A 24,121-nucleotide genomic window follows, 5' to 3' on the forward strand; every position below is an offset into this window, starting at 1 on the left:
GTTTTTGCGGCACAGAGGAATTTCCCAGTATTGATTGAGTAATATGGGGTGGTTAGCGTCATAGACCTGAGAGGACAGCGTGTTGTTTCTGGAAGGTAGTTGTTTGCGTGTGTGTGATGTGTGTGCACGTCATATGACATGAGTTACCTTGCCTGTGTTAGTCTGGGGCCACCTGTGTGTGTGTTATAACTTAGAAATGTCCTTGTTTTTGAAAGAAAAGCATATTTTTTTTACCAGTGAAATAACATCAAATTAATCAGAAATACAGTGTAGACATTGTTAATGTTGTAAATGACTATTGCAGCTGGAAACGGCTGCTTTTTAATGGAATATCTACATAGGCGCGTTATCAGCAACCATCACTCCTGTGTTCCAATGGCATGTTGTGTTAGCTAATCCAAGTTTATCATTTTTTATTTTTTTTTACTCTGTTTATTAAGTTTTACACACACACACACACACACAGACAAGAAAAAAAAATACAAATAAAAATACAAATAAAAAAATAGCTTTAAAGATACCATACTTTAGACAAGTTAAACACACCGGGCAAAAGGCTACAGAGGTTAAAGGGCAATCTATAGTACAGGGACAGGGCAAACATCTCACCATTGTTCCTGTAAACAGTCAAGGGATAAGGGTGGAGAAATGCAACCACTCACAGAGAGTCATGGCCACAGACCGACCATCCACTGGACCAAAAATAAAGTTTACAATGTTTTAAAATAAAAAAATAAAAAAATAGAATGATTATTCATGTAGGCGTGAACAAAATGTAAAAATAACTGGGAAAAACAAGCTCACACTTCCGTCTCTGCCCGGGCAAGATGAACAAGGCGTCTGCGGATCACAATCAATAAGCACATGGACCTTATTGCCCCCCCCCCAGCAAAAACACAGAGAGAAGCTCCTCCAACCCTTAAGTCACAGACTTATTTTAGTTTTAATTGGAATGCCATCAGAGGATGGACTGCTTAAAGTAAGACCGGAATGGAGCCCAAGCCTCATTAAACAGTTTGGGGTTCCCACGTGAATTGAATTGAATTTTTTCTAGTTTCAGAGAGCACAACACATCTCTCACCCAATATTTATAAGATGGGGGAGCTGCCATCTTCCAGTTCTGTAGTATTAGCCGTCTAGCTAAAAGAGTTGTATAAGCAACAGTGTCCGACTGGATTCTTGATAGGGGGGTACCCATGGGCAGTACTCCAAAAAGGGCTGTAAGGGGAGACGGATCTATAACAGTGTCATGTATATCAGAGAAACATTTAAATATTAATTCCCAGAAACCTGACAGTTTATGACAGCCCCAAAACACATGCAACAGTGTGGCTGGTTCCACTTTACATCTGACACAGGTAGGATCAAAATCAGAGAATATTCTTCCAAGTTTGGCCCCCGACCAGTGGATACGGTGAACCACCTTGAATTGAATGAGGCTGTGTCTAGTGCTAAAAGAGGACGAGTGCACCCTGTGCAGCACAGATTCCCAGGCGTCTTCCTCAAGTTCCTCCCCCAAATCCTTTTCCCATCGAGTCTTTAAAGGCACCAAAGAAGGGTTCTGTAAGTCATGAATGATTGCATATACATCTGAAATTGCGCCCCTAGGAAGCTTGTTCAACTCCAAGATGCTCTCTATAGCTGTATTTGCAGGCCTATTGGGAAATCCAGGTGTGTTAGCTCTGACAAAGTTTCTAGTCTGGAGATAGCGGAAAAAGTGGGATTGATGGAGATTGAACTTTTCCTGCAGCTGAGAAAAAGAGGCAAATGTATCATCAAAGAATAATTGGGCTAGCGAGGAGAGGCCTAGTGAGTGCCAAATGCCAAAAGCCCCATCATTCAAAGATGGAGGAAATAAAATGTTCTGATTGATTGGGCCTGATAGAGAAAAGCCTCGGAGGCTAAAGGCTAAACGGAACTGATTCCACATTTTAAGAGACTGTTTTACAATTGGGTTGACACACCTTTTGCCTAGGGACACTGGGACGAGCACAACACAGAGGAAAGTGCTGCAGGTTTACACGATTCAGACTCCATCTGGACCCAGAGTGGTCTAGGGCCAGTAGGATCAGTCTGCAGCCAGTACAGAACGGCTCTGAATTTTGCAGCCCAGTAGTATGTCTGAAAATTTGGTAGAGCTAAACCCCCCCCCAATGACCTAGGCTTCTGTAAATGTTTTCTACCAATCCGTGGTACCTTGCCATCCCAAATAAAATGCATGAATGTTTGATCCACTGAAATAAAAAAAGATTTTGGAATAAAAATGGGTAAACATTGAAATAAATATAAAAATTTGGGCAACACATTCATTTTAATGACATTAATCCTTCCGATAAGAGAAAGGGGTAGCGAATTCCAAAAAGTAAAAGATTGTTTCAAGCTGTCTGCTAGAGCAACAAAGTTTTCCTGAAACAAATTTGAATATTTCCTTGTCACTTTTACTCCCAAGTAGGTGAATTGATCCCGGACAATCCTAAACTGAGAACTTGTAAAAGAGCACTTTAAAGCAGCCTTGTTTACCGGAAAAAGCTCACTCTTGCCTAGATTCAGCTTGTACCCTGAGATTGATCCAAACTTTTTAAGAACAGATAGGGCACGTGGCAATGAGGTATCAGGGTTGGAGATAAACAAAAGGAGGTCGTCAGCCTATAGCGAGACTTTCTGCTCCCAGCCCGCCCTGATTATACCTTGAATGGCATCATTAGAGCGTAGTGCAATGGCGAGAGGCTCGATTGCCAAAGCAAACAACAAGGGGGAGAGTGGACAACCCTGTCTGGATCCGCGGTGCAAGGGAAAATAGTCAGAGGACAAGTTATTAGTCCGTACCGAAGCCATGGGGGAAAAATAAATAATCTTTATCCACGCAATGAATTTGGGGCCAAAGCCAAATCTATAAAGGGCAGCTGTTAGGTAATCCCACTCAACGCGGTCAAACGCTTTTTCGGCATCTAGTGAGACCACCACCTCCGGGTCCTCCGACGCTGGGGAGTACAGTATATTCATAAGGTGCCTAATATTGAAAAATAAATGCCTATTTCTCACAAAGCCAGTCTGGTCAGAGTGTATTACTTGGTGCAGCAAGCCTTCCATACGGATGGCTAGAAGCTTAGCTAGGATTTTGTAATCACAGTTTAAAAGCGAGATTGGGCGATAGGATCCACATTCCAGGGGGTCTTTGTTTTTCTTTAATAGTAATGAAATTGAAGCCTGATAAAGACTAGGCGGTAGCTTTGAAGTATTAAGGCACTCTGCAAATAGTCGAGACAAGAATGGGCAAAGCAGACCAGAAAACGTCCTGTAAAATTCGGTTGGAAAACCGTCCGGACCCGGTGATTTACCACTTTTCATTGCGGACACTGCTGTTGCAATCTCCTCAAGCGTAAATTCTTCTTCTAGACGGTCATGGGAGTCTGTATCAATTGAAGGCATATTCAAGCCGTTAAAGAAGGAGTCAATCAGCAAAGGGTCTTGAGGGGATTCAGAGGTGTATAGCGCAGAGTAAAATTGTTTAAATTGATCATTGATCTCTTTATGTTTAACTGTGGTGGCACCAGACGGGTTCCTTATTTGTGGGATTAAACATGAGGCCTCAGATTTACGGATCTGATGCGAAAGGAGTTTACTGGCCTTGTCGCCTTGTTCATAGACTTTGTATCAAGCTCGCAAGAGTAACTGTTCAGCTTGCCTGGTAGAAAGCTCATCAAATTCAGATTGGAGTAGTTGGCGCTCTTTATGCAGATCAGAGGAAGGATCCGTAGCATATTTCTCATCCAATGTGGCTATGGACTCGCTCAGGTCCCGAAGTCGCTGGGAGCGAACTCTGTTTTGGTTGGCTGTATAAGAAATAATTTGGCCACGTAGGTATGCTTTGAGAGACTCCCATATGGTAGAGCAGGACATACCTGGTGTTGAATTAGTTTCTAGGAATAAGGTGATTTCAGAAGAAATGAAATTGACAAACTCATTATCTGAGAGTAAAATGGGGTTGAGACGCCATTGATAACACATAGGAGGTCGCTGGGGAAACTCTAGTTCAAGCACCAATGGTGAATGGTCAGAGATAACAATACTCTCGTAAGTACACTGCCGAAGGTTAGGCAGAGGTTTTTTGTCCAAAAAGAAGTAATCAATCCGGGAATATGTTTGATGAACATGAGAATAAAAGGAATACTGTCTATCTGTAGGATGTAGGAAACGCCAGGCCTCAAACATAGCATATTTCTGAAGAAAGGATTGAAAAAGTAGGGCACATTTAGATGGGCCTGTATTTGTTTGTGAGGACTTGTCAAGAACTGGGGACATTTTACAGTTGAAATCCCCCCTAAAATCAACAAATGAGAATCTAAATTGGGAATAGCAGACAGAAAGGAAGAAATTAAACTTGTGTCATCCCAGTTGGGAGCATAAACACTAGCCAAAACAAGAGGGGTAGAAAACAGTTCACTGGTTACTATGACGTATCGTCCCTTAGGATCAGCAATAACCTCAGAAGCTACAAAGGGAGTAGCTTTATCAACCAGAATAGCAGCACCTCTTGATTTACTATGAAAGTTCGAGTGGAACACTTGACCAACCCAGTCCTTACGCATCCTAAAATGCTCACCAGTCCTCAAGTGAGTCTCTTGTAGAAATGCAATATTTGCATTCAAACCCTTTAAGTTTGTCAACACCCTCTTACGCTTCACCGGGTTGTTAACGCCTTTGGTGTTCCATGAAATGTACTTGATCGCATTATATCGGCCCCTCTGGGCATTCCCGTTATTCAACCCTGTCATTAGAGCATAGAATGAAAAAGCAATGAGCGCCCAAAACCCCCAGAATAACTTGTCTCAGAGTAATAATGTACGGTGGTAAATGTTTGGAAAAAGTACAGAAAAAAAACTGGAAAAAAAAACTAAAAAGACAGAATGACAACATTAGAACTGAACAATTCAACCTGCCCCCCCACCCCCTCCCCCCATCCCAGACAATACCTGCCCAAACGAGGTACAAGCCTAAATAGAACATGTTCTCTTCGCACAGTATGTCTGTGAGAGTGCGGTCTTAAACCTAAACCCACAGTCCCGCTCTTTAAAGTCGCGTTTTGTTAGTGGATCAAGCAGCAAAAAGAAAGATTTGTATGTATTTTCTTCAAATAAAAAAAAGGCGAATCCCTTGTGCAAACGGAATGACAAAAGCACCACTTGTAGATGTATATAATTGTATTCCCAGTCTTATAACAGGCATTGAGAGAGAAAATAAATAAAATGTATAAAGGCTCTCAGCCAAAAATCTAATTTGAAGTAAGGAAATCGTAGTAAGACAATCAAAAATAATAGTAATTATAATAGTAGTCTAGTTGACGCTGAGACAGCTTACAACCAATACCAAAAAACTATGTGTGTTGAACGTTTGCTGGGCATAAATGACGCTCAAAAATTTAAAAATTAAAGTGAGACCCCAAAAACCGTGTAGCCTCGGGAGACATTTACTGTTTACTGGGTCAGTGCAAACGGATGCAGTACACAAATAACCCAAAATATTTTGAGTCACTGAGACAATGTGTAAACAAACTAAATAGGTGAGCGAGACAGCCTAGAAACACAGGAGTTAAGTAAAACCTTAATACAATTAAATTAAAATGACTGAATCCTTGTAAGGCACGCACACTAGATGATCAAAACATTAGATCACATCAAATAAGCCTGAATAGTTTCACCAACTATACAAGACTAGCCTGTTATATCTAAACATAATTGTACCACAGGTGGGTTACTTACTATCCACAGTTTGCAAGCAACAGTTGCTGAACTGTGAGCATATTCAAGACTTCTTGATGTGACGTTGAATGTGAGCCATAGCCTCATCCGGAGATTCAAATGTGTAGTCTTTACCCTCATGAGATATCCATAAACGGGCCGGGAATCGCAGTCCATACTTCACACTTGGATGGTCCCGAAGTACTCGTTTGGCCTGTCCGAAAGCTGCGCGCTGCCTGGAAACAGTGGGGGAGTAGTCCTGGTAGATGGAGAAGCTCTGTCCTTGAAAGGTCAGAGTGGTATTGCAGGCTTGTCCGAGGATCTCCATCTTCTCATGAAAAAAGTGCACTCGAAGAATTATGTCACAGGGCCTCTCCCCATCCCGGGGCTTTGGGCGCAGCGACTGGTGGGCTCGATCAATCAGGGGCTTTTCAACTAAGGCAAGAACATCCTTCAGCAGCCCTGAAACGAAATCCGTGGCGCGATGCATTTCCGCTAACTCTGGGACCGATACAAGTCTCAGATTATTGCGGCGAGAGAATCCCTCTAAACTCACACAGCTCTCCTTCACCTTTTTCAAATCCGCAGCTAGGCGTTTAACTTCAGCCTCCAGGGATGTAGTTAAATCGGAGACATTAGTAGCGGAGGTCTCCAGTGCTGCAATCGTTGTAGTGTGTGACGCAGTTGTTGTTTTGAGTAATGTGATTGCTGGCACAGTCTCGTTCCGCAGGATGGTTAAATCTGCTTTTAAAGTATCAGAAACCTCCTGTATTCTGGCCTCAATCGTAGCAACCACCTGTGTTTTCATTTCAACTATCTCAGAGCGTAGTAGTTTGATGGCCTCGAGAATGTTCATTTCAGTGCCGCCAGGCCAAGCCGCACCCCCGGGTAAAGTGTGCGTCCTCGGGCCCTCAGACTCAGGAGAGGGCGGTGATGAGAGCGGGTCTTGTAGGCCGGGTTTTCTCAAAGTCATGCTTTTGGCCTTATGTTTGGTCGACATGCTGACATTCGGAAGCAAAGTAGTCTTGGTTTTTATGGAAAGGGATCACCAAATTAATATTTGAAAATAAACACGGTTCTGCTGCAAAATTCACAAACTTTAAGAATACCACGGGAGCAAACGGAAAACACGTCAGTCGCACATGGCGTCCCCTACCATCCCCCAAGTTTATCATTTTAAAAGGCTAATTGATCATTAGAAAACCATTTTGCAATTGTTAGCACAGCTAAAAACTGTTGTGCTGATTAAAGAAGCAATAAAACTGGCCTTCTTTATACTTGTTGAGTATTTGGACCATCAGCATTTGTGGGCTCGATTACAGGCTCAAAATGGCCAGAAATTGCCAAGAAACTGAAGATCTCATACAACGCTGTGTACTACTACCTTCACAGAACAGCGCAAACTGGCTCTAACCAGAATAGAAAGAGGACTGAGGGGCCCTGGTGTACAACTGAGCAAAAGGATAAGTACATTAGTGTCTAGTTTGAGAAACAGATGCCTCACAAGTCCTCAACTGGCAGCTTCATTAAATAGTACTAGCAAAACACCAGTCTCAACGTCAACAGTGAAGAGGCGACTCTGGGATGCTGGCCTTCTAGGCAAAGTTGCAAAGAAAAAGCCATATCTTAGACTGGCCAATAAAAATACAAGATTAAGATGGGCAAAAGAACACAGACACTGGACAGATGAAGATTGGAAAAAAGTGTTATGGACAGACAGACAAATCTACGTTTGAGGTGTTCGGATCACAAAGAAGAACATTTGTGAGACTCAGAGAAAAGGAAAAGATGCTGGAGAAGTGCTGGACGCCATCTGTCAAGCATGGTGGAGGCAATGTGATGGTCTGCGGGTGCTTTGGTGGTGGTAAAGGGGGAGATTTGTACAGGGTAAAAGGGATCTTCATTTTGCAACGCCATGTCATACCCTGTGGATGGTGCTTAATTGGAGCCAATTTCCTCCTACAACAGGACAATGACCCAAAGCACAGCTCCAAACAATGCAAGAACTATTTAGGGAAGAAGCAGTCAGCTGGTATTCTGTCTATAATGGAGTGGCCAGCACAGTCACCGGATCTCAACCCTATTGAGCTGTTGTAAGAGCAGCTAAAGAAGTGACCATCAAGCCAATCCAATTTGTGGGATGTGCTTCAGGAAGCATGGGGTGAAATCTCTTCAGATTACCTCAACAAATTGACAACTAGATATCCAAAGGTCTGCAATGCTCTAATTGCTGCAAATGTCGGATTCTTTGACGAAAGCAAAGTTTGAAGGACATAATTATTATTTAAATTAAAAATCATTATTTATAACCTTGTCAACGTCTTGACTATATTTCCTATTCATTTTGCAACTCATTTCATGTATGTTTTCATGGATGTATGTTAGTCACCAACAGGTTTTGAGGGAGGGTAGCTTTTAGTATTTATGGATGTGAAATTGTTTACGTGGTGTGAGTGTGTGTGTGTGGGTATTTTGGCGCCTGAGTTGCACATGCCTTTTCCCAGATGGAAATTGTCCCACTTGTGCCTCCACCAATCACAAGTCCTGACTCGTCACACACCCACCTTTACCCAAAACACACAAGGGCACACTCACCCTCTCTCTACCCCCCTTCCTCCCTCTCCCTCTTTCCGCAGTTCTTATCTTACTCTCTCTGTTCTAGCTGATATTAGTCAGCTGGAAAAATCCAAAAACAAACACGGAACTGCCTCGATCCCCATGTGTGTGTCCTCACACAGAAACCCCAGAAACACTAGGGGAACACATAGACAAAATCACAATACAGACTGAGAGAGGTCTAGTCAGGTACTGTTGACCTCAGGCAATCCTGTAACCTCTGACCTTTCTCCTGGCTTTAGACGACAGACCAGTTAAGCAACCTCTCTTCGTGTAGGTATATTTACTGTAACACTCAATCCAAAACATTCACACACCCCTTCAATCACGCTCACAAATGAATACCTGCTGCATGCTGTCTCACACATCAAACGACAGTTTGTCCTTTCGCTCTCTGTTGTACACACAACCCTAGTACATACACACACACACACACACTTAATTGACATTCACTCCTCTCCATTTGTCTCTCTGACCCCGGTCTATGATGAGTCTGTTCCCCAACTGGGCTGGGCTGCACCAGCGTGGACCGGGTTTCATAAGGGTGTTGTTAGAACTTATGTCAGAACTGGGGCACAAGGTCTGGGGCACAAGGACACACGCAGACATAGACAGCCCTTCTCTTTGAGTGGTTGTAGTGGCAACACTGCCCATGTTGTTGTGGTTGTAATGTTTTAGTCCTGATGAGGGAGGTCACTTCAGTTTGGTTTGTTGAACAAACTCTCCATTCTATCCTCATGCCATTGTTTTTCTAGTCGAGCCCAGGGGATTGCCATTCAACATTTAACGCTTAGCTCTGTTTTATTGTGAACATTACAGACGAAACCTACATTGAATTCAGACCACATATTCTCAGCATCTTGGGTAGATAGATGTCATGTCATGCGGCTTGATTTAGGACATTCCATTTATTTAAAGACATTCAATTGATTTAGGGACATTCATTTTATTTAGGGACATTAGATTTATTTAGGGACATTAGATAGTAAAGGTACACTGCTTGCTTGCTTGTAAAGTTTCACTTTTCTATTTCAAATGCAGACACCTTGTTCTACCAACTTCCGCCAGAGTTTTGGTTGACAGATACTGTAGATGTTGAAGGGGTGATATTGAGTTATGGTTAACCCTATAACCTTGTGGGAATTGTTTTTTATTGATAGGGTGAAATTGAAATGTTTATTACAGAATAAATATGAAAAGCGCATGCCGGTCGGATGCCGAGCAGTTGCCATTCCAGGCGGTTGCATCACTGCCTGGTATGGCAACTGCTCGGCATCCGACTGCAAGGCGCTACAGAGGGTAATGTGCACGGCCCAGTACATCACTGGGGCCAAGCTTCCTGCCACCCAGGACCTATATACCAGGCGGTGTCAGAGGAAGGACCTAAAAATGTAACAGTTAATCAAATGGCTACCCAGACTATTTGCATTGACCCCAATCCCCCCCGTTTTTTACGTTGCTGCTACTCTCTGTTTATCATCTATTCATAGTAATTTTATCCATACTTACATGTACATATTACCTCGAAAAACCTGTACCCCCACACAGTACCCCCTGTATATTTTATTCTAAAATGGATTTTAAAAAATACAGTTGAAGTCGGAAGTTTACATATACTTAGGTTGGAGTCATTAAAACTCATTTTTCAACCACTGCACAAATGTCTTGTTAACAAACTATAGTTTTGGCAAGTCGGTTAGGACATCTACTTTGTGCATGACACAAGTAATTTTTCCAACAATTGTTTACAGACAGATTATTTCACTTAAAATTCACTGTGTCACAATTCCAGTGGGTCAGAAGTTTACATACACTAAGTTGACTGCTTGGAAAATTCCAGAAAATGAAGTCATGCCTTTAGAAGCTTCTGATAGGCTAATTGACAACTTTTGAGTCAATTGGAGGTGTACCTGTGGATGTATTTCTTTTTTTTTGTTTGTTGAATTTTACCCCTTTTACTCCCCAATTTCATAGTATCCAATTGTTGTAGTACTATCTTGTCTCATCGCTACAACTCCCGTACGGGCTCGGGAGAGACGAAGGTTGAAAGTCATGCGTCCTCCGATACACAACCAACCAAGCCGCTGCTTCTTTAACACAGCGCACATCCAACCCGGAAGCCAGCCGCACCAATGCGCCGGAGGAAACACTGTGCACCTGGCCACCTTGGCTAGCGTACACTGCGCCCAGCCCGCCACAGGAGTCGCTGGTGCGCGATGAGACAAGGACACCCCTACCGACCAAGCCCTCCCTAACCCGGGCGACGCTAGGCCAATTGTGCGTCGCCCCACGGACCTCCCGGTCGCGGCCGGTTACGACAGAGCCTGGGCACGAACCCAGGACTCTGATGGCACAGCTGGCGCTGCAGTACAGCGCCCTTAACCACTGCGCCACCCGGGAGGCCCCACCTGTGGATGTATTTCAAGGCCTACCTTCAAACTCAGTGCCTCTTTGTTTGACATCATGGGAAAATCTAAGTAAATCAGCCAAGACCTTGTAGACCTCCACAAGTCTGGCTCATCCTTGGGAGCAATTTCCAAACGCCTGAAGGTACCACGTTCATCTGTACAAACAATAGTACGCAAGTATAAACATCATGAGACCACGCAGCCGTTATACCGCTATATCGTCATAACCTGAAAGGCCGCTCAGCAAGGAGGAAGACACTGCTCCAAAACCGCTATAAAAAAAGCCAGACTACGGTTTGCAACTGCACATGGGGACAAAGATCGTACTTTTTGGAGAAATGTCCTCTGGTCTGGTGAAACAAAAATAGAACTGTTTGGCCATAATGACCATCGTTATGTTTGGAGGAAAAAGGGGGAGGCTTGCAAACCGAGAACACATTCCCAACCGTGAAGCACGGGGGTGGCAGCATCATGTTGTGGGGGTGCTTTGCTGCAGGAGGGACTGGTGCACTTCACAAAATAGATGGCATCATGAGGTAGGAAAATTATGTGGATATATTGAAGCAACATCTCAAGACATCAGTCAGGAAGTTAAAGCTTGGTTGCAAATGGGTCTTCCAAATGGACAATGACCCCAAGCATACTTCCAAAGTTGTGGCAAAATGGCTTAAGGACAGCAAAGTCAAGGTATTGGAGTGGCCATCACAAAGCCTTGACCTCAATCCTATCAAATGTGTGGGCAGAACTGAAAAAGCATGTGCGAGCAAGGAGGCCTACAAACCTGATTCAGTTACACCAGCTCTGTCAGGAGGAATGGGCCAAAATTCACCCAACTTATTGTGGGAAGCTTGTGGAATGCTACCTGAAACGTTTGACCCAAGTTAAACAATTTAAAACAATGCTGCGACAGGGAATTTTTACTAGGATAAAATGTCAGTAATTGTGAAAAACTGAGTTTAAATGTATTTGGCTAAGGTTTATGTAAACTTCCAACTTCAATTGTATATAATAATTTATCCATCTACACACAAGCAAAAACAGGTTAAGAAATTGTATTAAAATAAAAAACAGAAATACCTTATTTACTTAAGTATTCAATCCCTTTGCCCAGAGACACGAAATTGCACTCAGGTGCATCCTGTTTCCATTGATCATCCTTGAGCTGTTTCTACAACTTGACTGGAGTCCACCTGTGGTAAATTCAATTGATTGGACATGATTTGGAAAGGCACACACCTGTCTATGTAAGGTCCCACAGTTGACAGTGCATGTCAGAGAAAAAAAACAAGTCGCAAGGTCAAAGGAATTGTCCGTAGAGTGCCGAGACAGGTTTGTATCGAGGCACAGAGCTGGTGAAAGGTACCCAAAGATTTCTGCAGAAGGTCCCCAAGAACATAGTGGTCTCCATCATTCTTAAATGGAAGAAGTTTGGAACCAACAAGACTGTGAAAAAAGTGAAGGGGTCTAAATACTTTCCGAATGCACTGTACACCATGATAACCATGGTAGCAATTGAAAGGGAACAGTTTGGCGATTATGTGAAATTATTAGACCAAAAGGTGAGGACACAACAGTTCACCTGACACAAGGCTGAATCGAAACATTGTTGATTTGATGTGCATTTTATATTTACAGGAAATCTGAAAGTACTCTGATACATTCAGTAACATGATAAGCATATTCTTGGAAAATGTGGGGTAGGTGCAACGTAAGACAAAAATTACATAGTAATTTCAATGTACTTTTATGAGTCAAGGGGTCTTGAACGATAAGTTTGTTTTTTTAGCTTTTTTTTTTTTAGCTCTCCTTGTTGTGCAGTTGAGGAACTAGAGCAAGCACACTTGTAGTAGTTTTGGTTTGAACAAAAACCTGCATCCCCGCCATCACACAATTACTGTTGTTTTACGCAATCTGGGTCAGGTGGGAATCATTTGATAGCTTGTTCTAAAGCCAACATGACTAGCTATGTTATAACATATGATATTACGGTGTTAGGCTTTCACAATGCCGTTCAGAGAAACAGATTGTAATTCCGGTGAGCATAGAAAGGACTCGTGTGCATTCAGGTGCTTGTGCCGCTGCAAGTCTTCTTCACAACAGACAAACATGTGTTCACTCTGTCCAGGACAACCCAGGGTATGGCGCCATGTCATCTTGTAACTGTACATCAAACACAGTGATCATAAATATTGACACTGTATATGACATGAGTTTTCTGATATGGACTCATCTTATCAAAATACATAGTCACCTTAATCTACAGCATTTCCCTCACACAGACAACAAAAATTTGGCAAAAGTTGCCTAATTATCACTAGCAGTAGTGTTGTCACTAAGCCAGTATCATGATACTAGGAAGCAAAGGAAACAAAACATGAAGGGGACAATTTGTTTTTAGGAAAACAGTCCTAATGTTGGGAAAAAACAGCCTTATATTGTCACAAAGAGTAACATTTGTTTATTTTGCAAGCTATTGCACACACTATTTTATAAAAGTAGGTTTTAAAGGACCATAGAGTGAAGTCTGCTTCGTGTTTCCATTTTTGTGACGGAAAATCTGGTATCGTGACACCACTAATTAGCGGGAGGGATGGGGACAACTTTTGTTGCACGAGGTACCCAAGTTCAGAATGGCTGTCAGAGCTCTGATGTCATGTAAAGCATGTCGCTGTGTTCCAATTCAGGTGTTTATCCGTGCTCAAATCTGCCATTTTTTGAGCGATTCTACATGTAAGACCGGTTTGCACTCAGTTCGCAAAGTACTCTCAGCAGGCAAACACTATTGGTGTGTCTGAGCCCTTAGAGAGAGAGGATGAGACTACTAATCAGTCATGGTTCAGTGCTTCCTGTAAACTCTGGAGAGAGAGAGAGGAGGCCTACAGCTGTATATTCTCCTTTAGGGAGCCTAACATCGCCTCAAGTACACGTTTTGTCTCTCACTCCATCTTTCTCCCCCCTCTCTTTCTCTTTGTTTCTCTCAGACACATTTGCTTTGTCACTCGTCAGTCTTCACACTTTTCACAGTTCTTCTACCCGTCCTAGAATGTATTTTCATATCCGTGTAACATTTCCAGTAATTGCCATGTACCTGACAGTAAAACCAGCCGGGTCATTCCTCTCTCCTAAATTCACGTGTTTCCACGGACCCTGGCTGGCCAAAAAGGGAAGTCACATGTGCTTGAAGGACATGCGTTAAATGTGTGCGTTCTAGGCTCCTGTCAGAGAACCGGTGGGAATATCGCCTCCTGCAGACACACACACACACACACGGATGCCAAGACGCTCTGTCTCACTGTGCTGTACAGTTACAGGCAAACGTCAAGGTGGGCATTTAACACGGCTATACTAACTTTACTTTGACATTTGTAAGAGATACAATCTTCTGTGTTTTTTTAGCATATGGCCCCTCTCACTAGCGTTCCCAAAAATCCGCCAGGGATCATCCTGGTATATATGTTGTCTGCGCCAGGATGTGAAATATTTGCCTTCCAGGAACCAGGTTTCAGGTGTCGTTTTACTAGTCCAGTGTCATGTCGGAACACGGCCAGGAACATTTTTACCATGTGCTTGCCGGCAGTGGAGGCTGCTGAGGGCAAGACGGCTCCTAATAATGGCCAGAGTGGAGCGAATGGAATGGCCTCAAACACATGGAAACCATTTGTTTGATGTGCACTACAGGTCAAAAGTTTTAGAACACCTACTCATTCAAGGGTTTTTCTTCATTTTTACTATTTTCTACATTGTAGAATAATAGTGAAGACATCAAAACTATGAGATAACACATATGATTCCAGAGCATGTACAGAGCATTGTCGATAATCACATGGCTGATGGATGGTGGACTAGTAGAGAAAGTCTGCTGAGAATGGCCCAGCTCATGAACAGTACTCTGAATGAATATCATTGGGTCTCAAAAAAGTAGTTAATAATGCTTGAATCCTTCTGCCTCTATGAAATGTCTATTATTAACTTGATTAAATGATCAGAAGTATTTTCAGTATGATAAAACTTCCTCTGCCAAAGTGGTTCTGTAGATACTGTACTGTAGTAAACCTGTGTTGGGCTTATATTTTACTCAACACCTTTGTGCTCTCTGCTGGTGAGCTTGCATTACTGCACTCTTAATGCACTCAGTCAAGACTTTCCTAATGCATTGTGTCTGTTCTCCTATTGTATCAATATGTATTGATTGTGGTCAAATGATCAATGTTTGAGACTGTTCATGAATGTATCCCTCTCTCTTTCTTCCTCATCCCCTGTTCCCCACCCCTTTCTCCCTCCAGATACCCAACATGTTTGGCAGTCGGACCTCCACCATCATGTCTCTGATGATTGGCTCCTACGCCTCTTCTGCCGTCACCTTCCCTGGAGTCAAGGTAAACACGATGATGTCGTCAGAGATGGACACACATTTGTGACTGTTGCCTCGTATCACTCATACAAATAGAATACATGTTCAGCCTTCATATGTTACGTGAAGAGGTCAATGAAGTGTCCAAAGTAAGTTCTGCTTTTCTCTACTAATAACACCCCATGTTCTCTCCCTCTCTAAGCTGATCTATGATGCAGGCGTGTCGTTCCGGGTGATTATGTGGGTGTGGTCGGGTCTAGCAGGCTTCGTCTTCCTCAACTGTTTCTTCAACTGGCCAGTGGAGGCCTTGCCCACGCCGAACGAGGTCGACTACATGTCAGTACAACACTGAAACAACATTACTACAATGTTAGAGCACCGATTTAAAAAAAAGAATGGCTATTATAATATTTTTACCATAACACTTCCACAATGCTAGAACAATATAGATACAGTTGAAGTCAGAAGTTTACATACACCTTAGCCATATACATTTAAACTTTTTATTTGTACAATTCCTGACATTTAATCCTAGTAAAAAAATCCCTGTCTTAGGTCAGTTAGGATCACCACTTTATTTTAAGAATGTGAAATAATAGTAGAGAGAATTATTTATTTCAGCTTTTATTTCTTTCATCGCATTCCCAGTGGGTCAGAAGTTTACATGCACTCAATTAGTATTTGGTAGCATTGCCTTTAAATTGTTTAACTTGGGTCAAACATATTGGGTAGCTTTCCACAAGCTTCCCACAATAAATTGGGTGAATTTTGGCCCATTCCTCCTGACAGAGCTGGTGTAACTGAGTCAGGTTTGTAGGCCTCCTTGCTCGCACACGCTTTTTCAGTTCTGCCCACAAATGTTCTATGGGATTGAGGTCAGGGCTTTGATGGCCACTCCAATACTGTGACTTTGTTGTCCTTAAGCCATTTTGCCACAACTTTGGAAATATGCTTGGGGTCATTGTCCATTTGGAAGACCCATTTGCGACCAAGCTTTAACTTCCTGACTGATGTCTTGAGATGTTGCTTCAATATATCCACATAATTTTCCTACCTCATGATGCCATCTATTTTGTGAAGTGCACCAGTCCCTCCTGCAGCAAAGCACCCCCACAACATGATGCTGCCACCCCCGTGCTTCACGGTTGGGATAGTGTTCTTCGGCTTGCAGGCCTCCCCCTTTTTCCTCCAAACATAACGATGGTCATTATGACCAAACAGTTCTATTTTTGTTTCGTCAGACCAGAGGACATTTCTCCAAAAAGCATGATCTTTGTCCCCATGTGCTGTTGCAACCCGTAGTCTGCCATTTCTATGGCGGTTTTGGAGCAGTGGCTTCTTCCTTGCTGAGCGGCCTTTCAGGTTATGTTGATATAGGACTCTAGGGATTGATTTGCACTTTTCACACCAAAGTACGTTCATCTCTAGGCGGTATGACGGCTGCGTGGTCCCATGGTGTTTATACTTGCGTACTATTGTTTGTACAGATGAACGTGGTACCTTCAGACGTTTGGAAATTGCTCGCAAGGGTGAACCAGACTTGTGGAGGTCTACAATTTTTTTTCTGAGGTCCTGGCTGATTTCTTTTGATTTTCCCATGATGTCAAGCAAAGAGGCACTGAGTTTGAAGGTAGGCCTTGAAATTGATCCACAGGTACATCTCCAATTGACTCAAATGATGTCAATTAGCCTATCAAAAGCTTCTAAAGCCATGGCATCATTTTCTGGAATTTTCCGAGCTGTTTAAAGGCACAGTCAACTTAGTGTATGTAAACTTCTGACCCACAGGAATTGTGATACAGTGAATTTCAAGTGAAATAATCTTTCTGTAAACAATTGTTGGAAAAATCACTTGTGTCATGCACAAAGTAGATGTCCTAACCGACTTACCAAAACTATAGTTTGTTAATAAGACATTTGTGGAGTGGTTGAAAAGCGACTTTTAATGACTACAACCTAAGTGTATGTAAACTTCCCACTTCAATTGTAAGTGAAAACATGATCATGTTACCATACTGAAAGCAAATAAACAACTTTCTTTATTTTCCTCCTCAGTAAGCAGTTAGCGTCGACTGATGTGTCTGGAGACCATAAGGAGGTGGGGGAGAGTTTGAGTCAGAAGAATGGAGACCTGAAACACTCCACTGAGAAACTCCCAGCCGTAACACCGAGTGAGTCAAGAACACACACCGGAAAACAGAACGCTGCCCTTATTTACAAACACATCTCATATACCCATATTAACTGCTGCCCATCTCTCTCTCTCTCAGACACCATCCCATTCCGTAGGTCCGTGTTCTCGCCCATCTTCCTGTGGAGTTTGGTTACCATGGGGATGACCCAGCTCAGGATCATTTTCTTTATGGGTGCCATGAACAAGATGCTGGAGTTCCTCGTCACCCACGGCAACCCTTACTGTGAGTGACAAACAAACCACACCAACTGACAACCAACGTACTGACAAACCAGACCGTGACAGTCAACTGACACACCAGGCCGTGACAGTCCACTGACAAACCAGGTCGTGACATTCCACTGACAAACCAGGCCGTGATAGTCCACTGACAAACCAGGTCGTGACATTCCACTGACAAACCAGGCCGTGATAGTCCACTGACAAACCAGGTCGTGATAGTCCACTGACAAACCAGGTCGTGACATTCCACTGACAAACCAGGTCGTGACATTCCACTGACAAACCAGGTCGTGACATTCCACTGACAAACCAGGCCGTGATAGTCCACTGACAAACCAGGCCGTGATAGTCCACTGACAAACCAGGCCGTGACATTCCACTGACAAACCAGGTCGTGACATTCCACTGACAAACCAGGCCGTGATAGTCCACTGACAAACCAGGCCGTGATAGTCCACTGACACACCATACCGTGACAGTCAACTGACACACCAGACCGTGACAGTCAACTGACACACCATACCGTGACAGTCAACTGACACACCATACCGTGTCAGTCAACTGACAAATCAGACCGTGACAGTCAACTGACAAACCAAACTAACTGACAGTCAACTGACACACCATACCATGACGGTCAACTGACACACCATACCGTGTCAGTCAACTGACAAATCAGACCGTGACAGTCAACTGACAAACCAAACTAACTGACAGTCAACTGACAAACCAGGCCGTGACAGTCAACTGACACACCATACCGTGACAGTCAACTGACACACCATACCGTGTCAGTCGACTGACAAATCAGACCGTGACAGTCAACTGACAAACCAAACTGACAGTCAACTGACAAACCAAACTAAGTGACAGTCAACTGACAAACCAGGCCGTGACAGTCCACTGACAAACCAGGCCGTGACAGTCCACTGACAAACCAGGCCGTGACAGTCCACTGACAAACCAACATACTATCATGATTCCCTCCATGTAAATGTGTTCTAATGAAGTTGTCCTGTCCTTTCTTTCCTTAGCCTCTGTTTTGAACGTCGAGGCAGAGGAGAAAGGTGAGAAATGTCTCCTGGTGAAAGTGCGCATCCTTGTCGTGTGTGTGTGTATGGGTGTGTGATGATCAGCCCATGTCCTCCATCACTTGATCTAATGTCCGTACTGCCTAAGACAGCGCTACAGGGAGACAGGATGGACAGCTGATCGTCCTCGCAGTGGCAGACCATGCGTAACAGCACCTGCACAGGATTGGTACATCGCACCTGCACAGGATTGGTACATCCGAACATCACACCTGCGGGGCAGGTGCAGAATGGCAAAAACAACTGCCCGAGTTACACCAGGAACGCACAATCCCTCCATCAGTGCTCAGACTGTCCGCAATAGGCTGAGAGAGGCTGGACTGAGGGCTTGTAGGCTTGTTGTAAGGCAGGTCCTCACCAGACATCACCGGCAGCAATGTCGCCTATGGGCACAAACCCACCGTCCTGGACCAGACAGAACTGGCAAAAAGTGCTCTTCAATGATGAGTCGTGGTTTTGTCTCACCAATGGTGATGGTCGGATTCGCGTTTATCTTCGAAGGAATGAACGTTACACAGAGGCCTGTACTCTGGAGCGGGATCGATTTGAAGGTGGAGGGTCCATCATGGTCTGGGGCGGTGTGTCACAGCATCATCGGACTGAGCTTGTTGTCATTACTGGCAATCTCAACGCTGTGCGTTACAGGGAAGACATCCTCCTCCCTCATGTGGTACTGCAGGCTTATCCTGACATGACCCTCCAGCATGACAATGCCACCAGCCATTCTGCTCGTTCTGTGCGTGATTTCCTGCAAGACAGGAATGTCAGTGTTCTGCCATGGCCAGCAAAGAGCCCGGATCTCAATCCCATTGAGCACGTCTGGGACCTGTTGGATCGGAGGGTGAGGGCTAGGGCCATTCCACCCAGAAATGTCCGGGAACTTGCAGGTGCCTTGGTGGAAGAGTGGGGTAACATCTCACAGCAAGAACTGGCAAATCTGGTGCAGTCCATGAGGAGATGCACTGCAGTACTTAATGCAGCTGGTGGCCACACCAGAACTGTTACTTTTGATTTTGACCCCCTCCCCTTTGTTCAGGGACACATTATTCAATTTCTGTTTGTCACGTCTGTGGAACTTGTTCAGTTTATGTCTCAGTTGTTGAGTCTTATCATGTTCACACAATATTTACACATGTTAAGTTTGCTGAAAATGAACACAGTTGACAGTGAGAGGACTTATTTTTTTGCTGAGTTTATATCCTAAGGAGTTTGAGTTTGGAGCGTCTGCAATTGGTTTGGCACCGAAACCTATTGTTGTGCGTCTCCCGGTAAAATTGTTCTCTTTCTTATCATGTATGTAACAATCAGAAGTTACCTCTGTAACGTGATCACGTTTAGCATGTGAAACATTAAGGTGAATCTTCAAAAATGTAAGTGATTACCTTGTTGTCCTCTGATGAAAGAGGGTTCTGTTCCAGCGCAACGTTTTTCATTGGCAGTAATGTGGTAGGAGCTTATCCGTTAAAATTATATTATTTATGCTCAGGCAATGATTAGAACCTTTATTGATGTGTCTGCTTAAGGTTATTCATGTTTATCATCTGAGGGTGTGCATATTGAAATACAAGTATCCTGATGTGAAACTGGTTCTCATTGGCTGTTTCATTTGTATTTAAGCACCTGCCACTTCCTTGTTTGTCGAACAGGACAGGGAACAGGTTTGCATGCTGCTGGGTTTTAAAGTTTTGTTCCAGTTTTTCTTCTTTCTGTTAATACTTGTACGCCGGCTATTATTATCTTCACTTGTAAATAAAAAGCCTACTCTGGGCAAGAACAATCAGTTCTGACTTGTTCCCTCCTCAGTGTAAAATCATACCGCTGGGTCTTTCTCACAGGGTGTCTAAATGTGTGTTCCCTTCTCTCTCCAGTGAGTTTCTACTCGTCCATCTTTGGCTCCCTGCAGCTGCTGTGTCTGGTCACCTGTCCTCTGATTGGCTACATTATGGACTGGAGGATGAAGGACTGTGTGGACGAGACCAGAAAAGACACAGAGAAGAGGTGTGAGAAAGAGAGAGGGGGAAGCTGAATGGAAGTAAGAGGTAGATAGATAGATGTCTTATCTCATTGTCCCCTGTCCAATCCCACTCAGACCAGCAGACGGGCTGACGAGAGACAAAAAGATACAGAAAATCACTAATGCCATGAGAGCCTTCATCTTCACCAATCTGCTACTGCTGGTGTTCGGAGTGTGCTGTCTGATAGACAACCTGCGGCTCCAGGTACACACACACGTTTTTCTCGTTCATTCGTTACCAAACACACACAAATGCACACACTACCCCACCTCCAAATGTCAACACACTCCTTCCCTCTTCCTCTCTCTGTAGATCCTGACCTTCATCCTCCACACCATTGTCAGAGGGTTCATCCACTCCTGTTGTGGAGGCCTGTATGCTGCTGTGTAAGTACTCAACTTCGTCATCATCTTTACATACAGAAATTGACTTGAGAAATAATTGCCCATTCTCTCTCAGATACCCCTCTAACCACTTTGGAACTCTGATTGGGCTGCAGTCGATGATCAGTGCTGTGATCGCCCTGCTGCAGCAACCCCTCTTCATCGTCATGGTGGGATCCCTGCACGGAGATCCCTACTGGGTGAGAGACACACGCTCAGTTTTCCAGTGCAGGTACCCATACTGTACAAGACTTTGTAACCCCTCACTTGTCTAACTTCCCATATCTCTGTCCCTTTATCAGATCAACCTGGGAATGATCCTCTTCTCATTGGCTGGCTTCTTGTTGCCTGGATACCTTTTCTACCATCGCAGACACCTGATCCAGGAGAAGGCGGCTCAGGACAAGAATGCCACTGGCCAGGAGAGAGAGGCTCTCAACCACTCAGAGATCAATGGCCTCAAACACCATAGCAATGGTCACAGCATCCAGTAAGCGTAGGAAGTGGTTCTGGAGCAATGCTAAGGACTTTGGGAACTGTAGGATTATTTGTATCAATGTTCATATTATCCACCCAATCACTAACCAAAATATCGTCAAGTAAATGTAATTTTTTTGAATTGTTAGCATTATTGCTGTTTTTGTTGCCTCATGGCTTTATTCAATCTGTATCGTGGAAGTTCAACGCTAAAGCCCAAATGAAATTTAAAGGCAATGTTCCCATGTTGGCGGAGACTGCATTGACGGTAAACGCTGCGTATGTCGGCTCAATCGGAAATGACCATGACTTTTCTAGAGCTTCAGCGGTGCAGATTGACTAGAGCCCTAAACCATAGAACTTCCAACCATGATCCACTAACATGTCAGGACTTGAAGTCAATTACTAGTCAATGGAGTTGCTTGAATTGGAATGTCTTGATAAGTTATCAGAATTTTGTTGTTGTTGATTTATTTGCTGTGTGGCTAGTCCAAGACTTCTATGGTACTTGAAAGACCCTTCAGGGGCATGTTACTCCTTTAATATATTTCTCAATCCATGGTGACAAAGAACACACGACACCAAAGAATGATATTCAGATATGAATTGTGCAGCTTCTACTGAAACAAAACAACGACAGTGTTTCTGTTTCGGTTAATCAAATATGCTGAGTGTCACAGACGAAGGATGTATCAAAATGACATGTAAGAAAATGTGAATAGCATAGTTAAGGTTGTACTATGAGGCTTGGGTGAAATCAGACACCCAGTCAGGAAGAATGCTACAGTTTGTTATACCAAATATTATGCCATTGCTTTTTGTATTGCAATCATATTTTTCTTAGCGCATAAACTAACATGCATACAGACACACACATGTGCTGGCTCTTGCGCTCACTCGTTCACAGACAGACTGACTGTAGAGACACTAACTACCTCTTCTATTCCCTAACCGTCTCTCTACAACCAAGACCCATTTGCGTGCCTGTGTGAGTGTACCGTGTGTGTAGATGTGTCTTTTCATTGGTCAATGTATCACTCATTAGCCATGTAATATCTAGATGTTTTATTTTTGGTATGATAAGTTTTATTTTTCAAACAATATAAACATATACAGACAAAAGACAACGTAGATTCTATGCCTAGATTGTTTAAAGATTGACGAAGTGGAGTCAAATTGGTCATTCTCCACTGTACTCGCATTTCAAGATTTTGTTTTAAAACATGAAAACAGTGTGACACTTGACACCCAAAGCTGAGACTGATTTTGAAAAGTAGTTTCATACTTTTACAGCTTTGTGACCAGGAATGAACTTGTGTGTAAAACAATATGCATTTACTGTCTGTTTGTACCTTTTATATGCAGACATGGTAAAAAGGGGATTGTTGTTATTACCCAATGTTTTCATTGTAATGCCATGATTATAACTGCTATTCTGATTATGTATGCTTTCTGTGTTCTCTACCCGGTTAGTGTAGAGTATACAAAACATTAAGAACACTTTCCATGACGGTGTCCAGGTGAAAGCTATGTCACCTGTTAAATCCACTTCAGTCAGTGTAGATGAAGGGGAGGAGAAGTAAAATAAGTATTTTTGTGCCTTGAGACAAAGATTGTGTGTGCCATTGAGGGTGAATGCGCAAGCAAAGATATTTAAGTGCCTTTGAACGGGGTATGGTAATAGGTGCCAGGCGCACCGGTTTGTGTAAAGAAGTGCAACACTGCAGGGTTTCACGCTCAACAGTTTTCCGTGTGAATCAAGAATGGTCCACCACCCAAAGGACATCCAACCAACTTAACACAATTGTGGGAAGCATTGAAGTCAACAACGGGCCATTATCCCTGTGGAATGCTTGCGAATTGAGCCTGTTCTGAGGACAAAAGGGGGCCGTGCAACTCACTCTAAGGAAGGTGTTCCTAATGTTTTGTACACTCCATGTAAGTAGAGCGAAGGTTTTTTTTATCATGCAAATGTGTAATGCTCCACATAGAGATGTGTAACAACACTGTCTAATGTTAAAAGACAGGTTCTCAATATAAATAGTCTTGAGGCTTTTGTATTATGCATCTGTTAATGTCAATCATTACCATATAGTGACAAAGGGGGGATTGAAATATGTTGTTTTTGTACCTGCCATAGAATTGAATGTAAAACCACAGCGACAGACAGTACCAAACTTCACCTGGGAAACCAACGCCATGTCGAGGGTGGCTACAACATAGAAAAATAATGTGTGAGGCTTTCTACTTCTATGGGCTGCAAAGCCATGTTTTTTTTTATTTTTTAAGTGTACAGCACTTTTCCTCAGGGGCATGTAGCTGATATCATGATGAAATGTATTGTATCCCCTCCCCATCACGCTCTTTCTATAGCTTTGTTGTGTCAGAAGTGATATGCAATTTTTTTCTGCCATCTCTCATCTGGGGACTAAGTCTCATCAAATAAATAAACAAATATGTAGGAAACTATCCTGTGACTGTGTTTGCCCGTTGATATTCCTGACAGTCTAACAAATGAGTACTTGGCAGAATATTCGTATATAAATTAAAATGTTGAATTGATGTTTTCAGATTGCAAACACATGACGCTGCATTTTCCTGACCACAACTTCGTTAGTCACACTTT

The 24,121-nt window shown here is 43.2% G+C and overlaps 1 protein-coding gene across 2 annotated transcripts in view; it reads left to right on the forward strand.

The window, feature by feature from the left end:
- LOC139366289 (solute carrier family 43 member 1a) overlaps positions 1 to 23,964 on the forward strand; it is a 42,942-nt gene extending 18,978 nt beyond the window's left edge. For both annotated transcript variants that reach the window (XM_071103599.1, XM_071103598.1), the window contains exons 6-15: positions 15,046 to 15,138; positions 15,316 to 15,449; positions 17,169 to 17,284; positions 17,384 to 17,530; positions 18,564 to 18,596; positions 20,489 to 20,618; positions 20,710 to 20,839; positions 20,948 to 21,021; positions 21,095 to 21,218; positions 21,321 to 23,964. In XM_071103599.1, the coding sequence (XP_070959700.1) occupies positions 15,046 to 15,138; positions 15,316 to 15,449; positions 17,169 to 17,284; positions 17,384 to 17,530; positions 18,564 to 18,596; positions 20,489 to 20,618; positions 20,710 to 20,839; positions 20,948 to 21,021; positions 21,095 to 21,218; positions 21,321 to 21,512 (1,173 nt within the window). In that variant the 3' untranslated portion in view covers positions 21,513 to 23,964. The remainder of the gene's footprint in view (positions 1 to 15,045; positions 15,139 to 15,315; positions 15,450 to 17,168; positions 17,285 to 17,383; positions 17,531 to 18,563; positions 18,597 to 20,488; positions 20,619 to 20,709; positions 20,840 to 20,947; positions 21,022 to 21,094; positions 21,219 to 21,320) is intronic.
- The last annotated feature ends 157 nt before the right edge of the window (positions 23,965 to 24,121 follow it).

This window comes from Oncorhynchus clarkii, chromosome 14 (genome assembly GCF_045791955.1).
Source record: "Oncorhynchus clarkii lewisi isolate Uvic-CL-2024 chromosome 14, UVic_Ocla_1.0, whole genome shotgun sequence".
In the NCBI taxonomy this organism is placed as follows: Eukaryota; Metazoa; Chordata; class Actinopteri; order Salmoniformes; family Salmonidae; genus Oncorhynchus; species Oncorhynchus clarkii.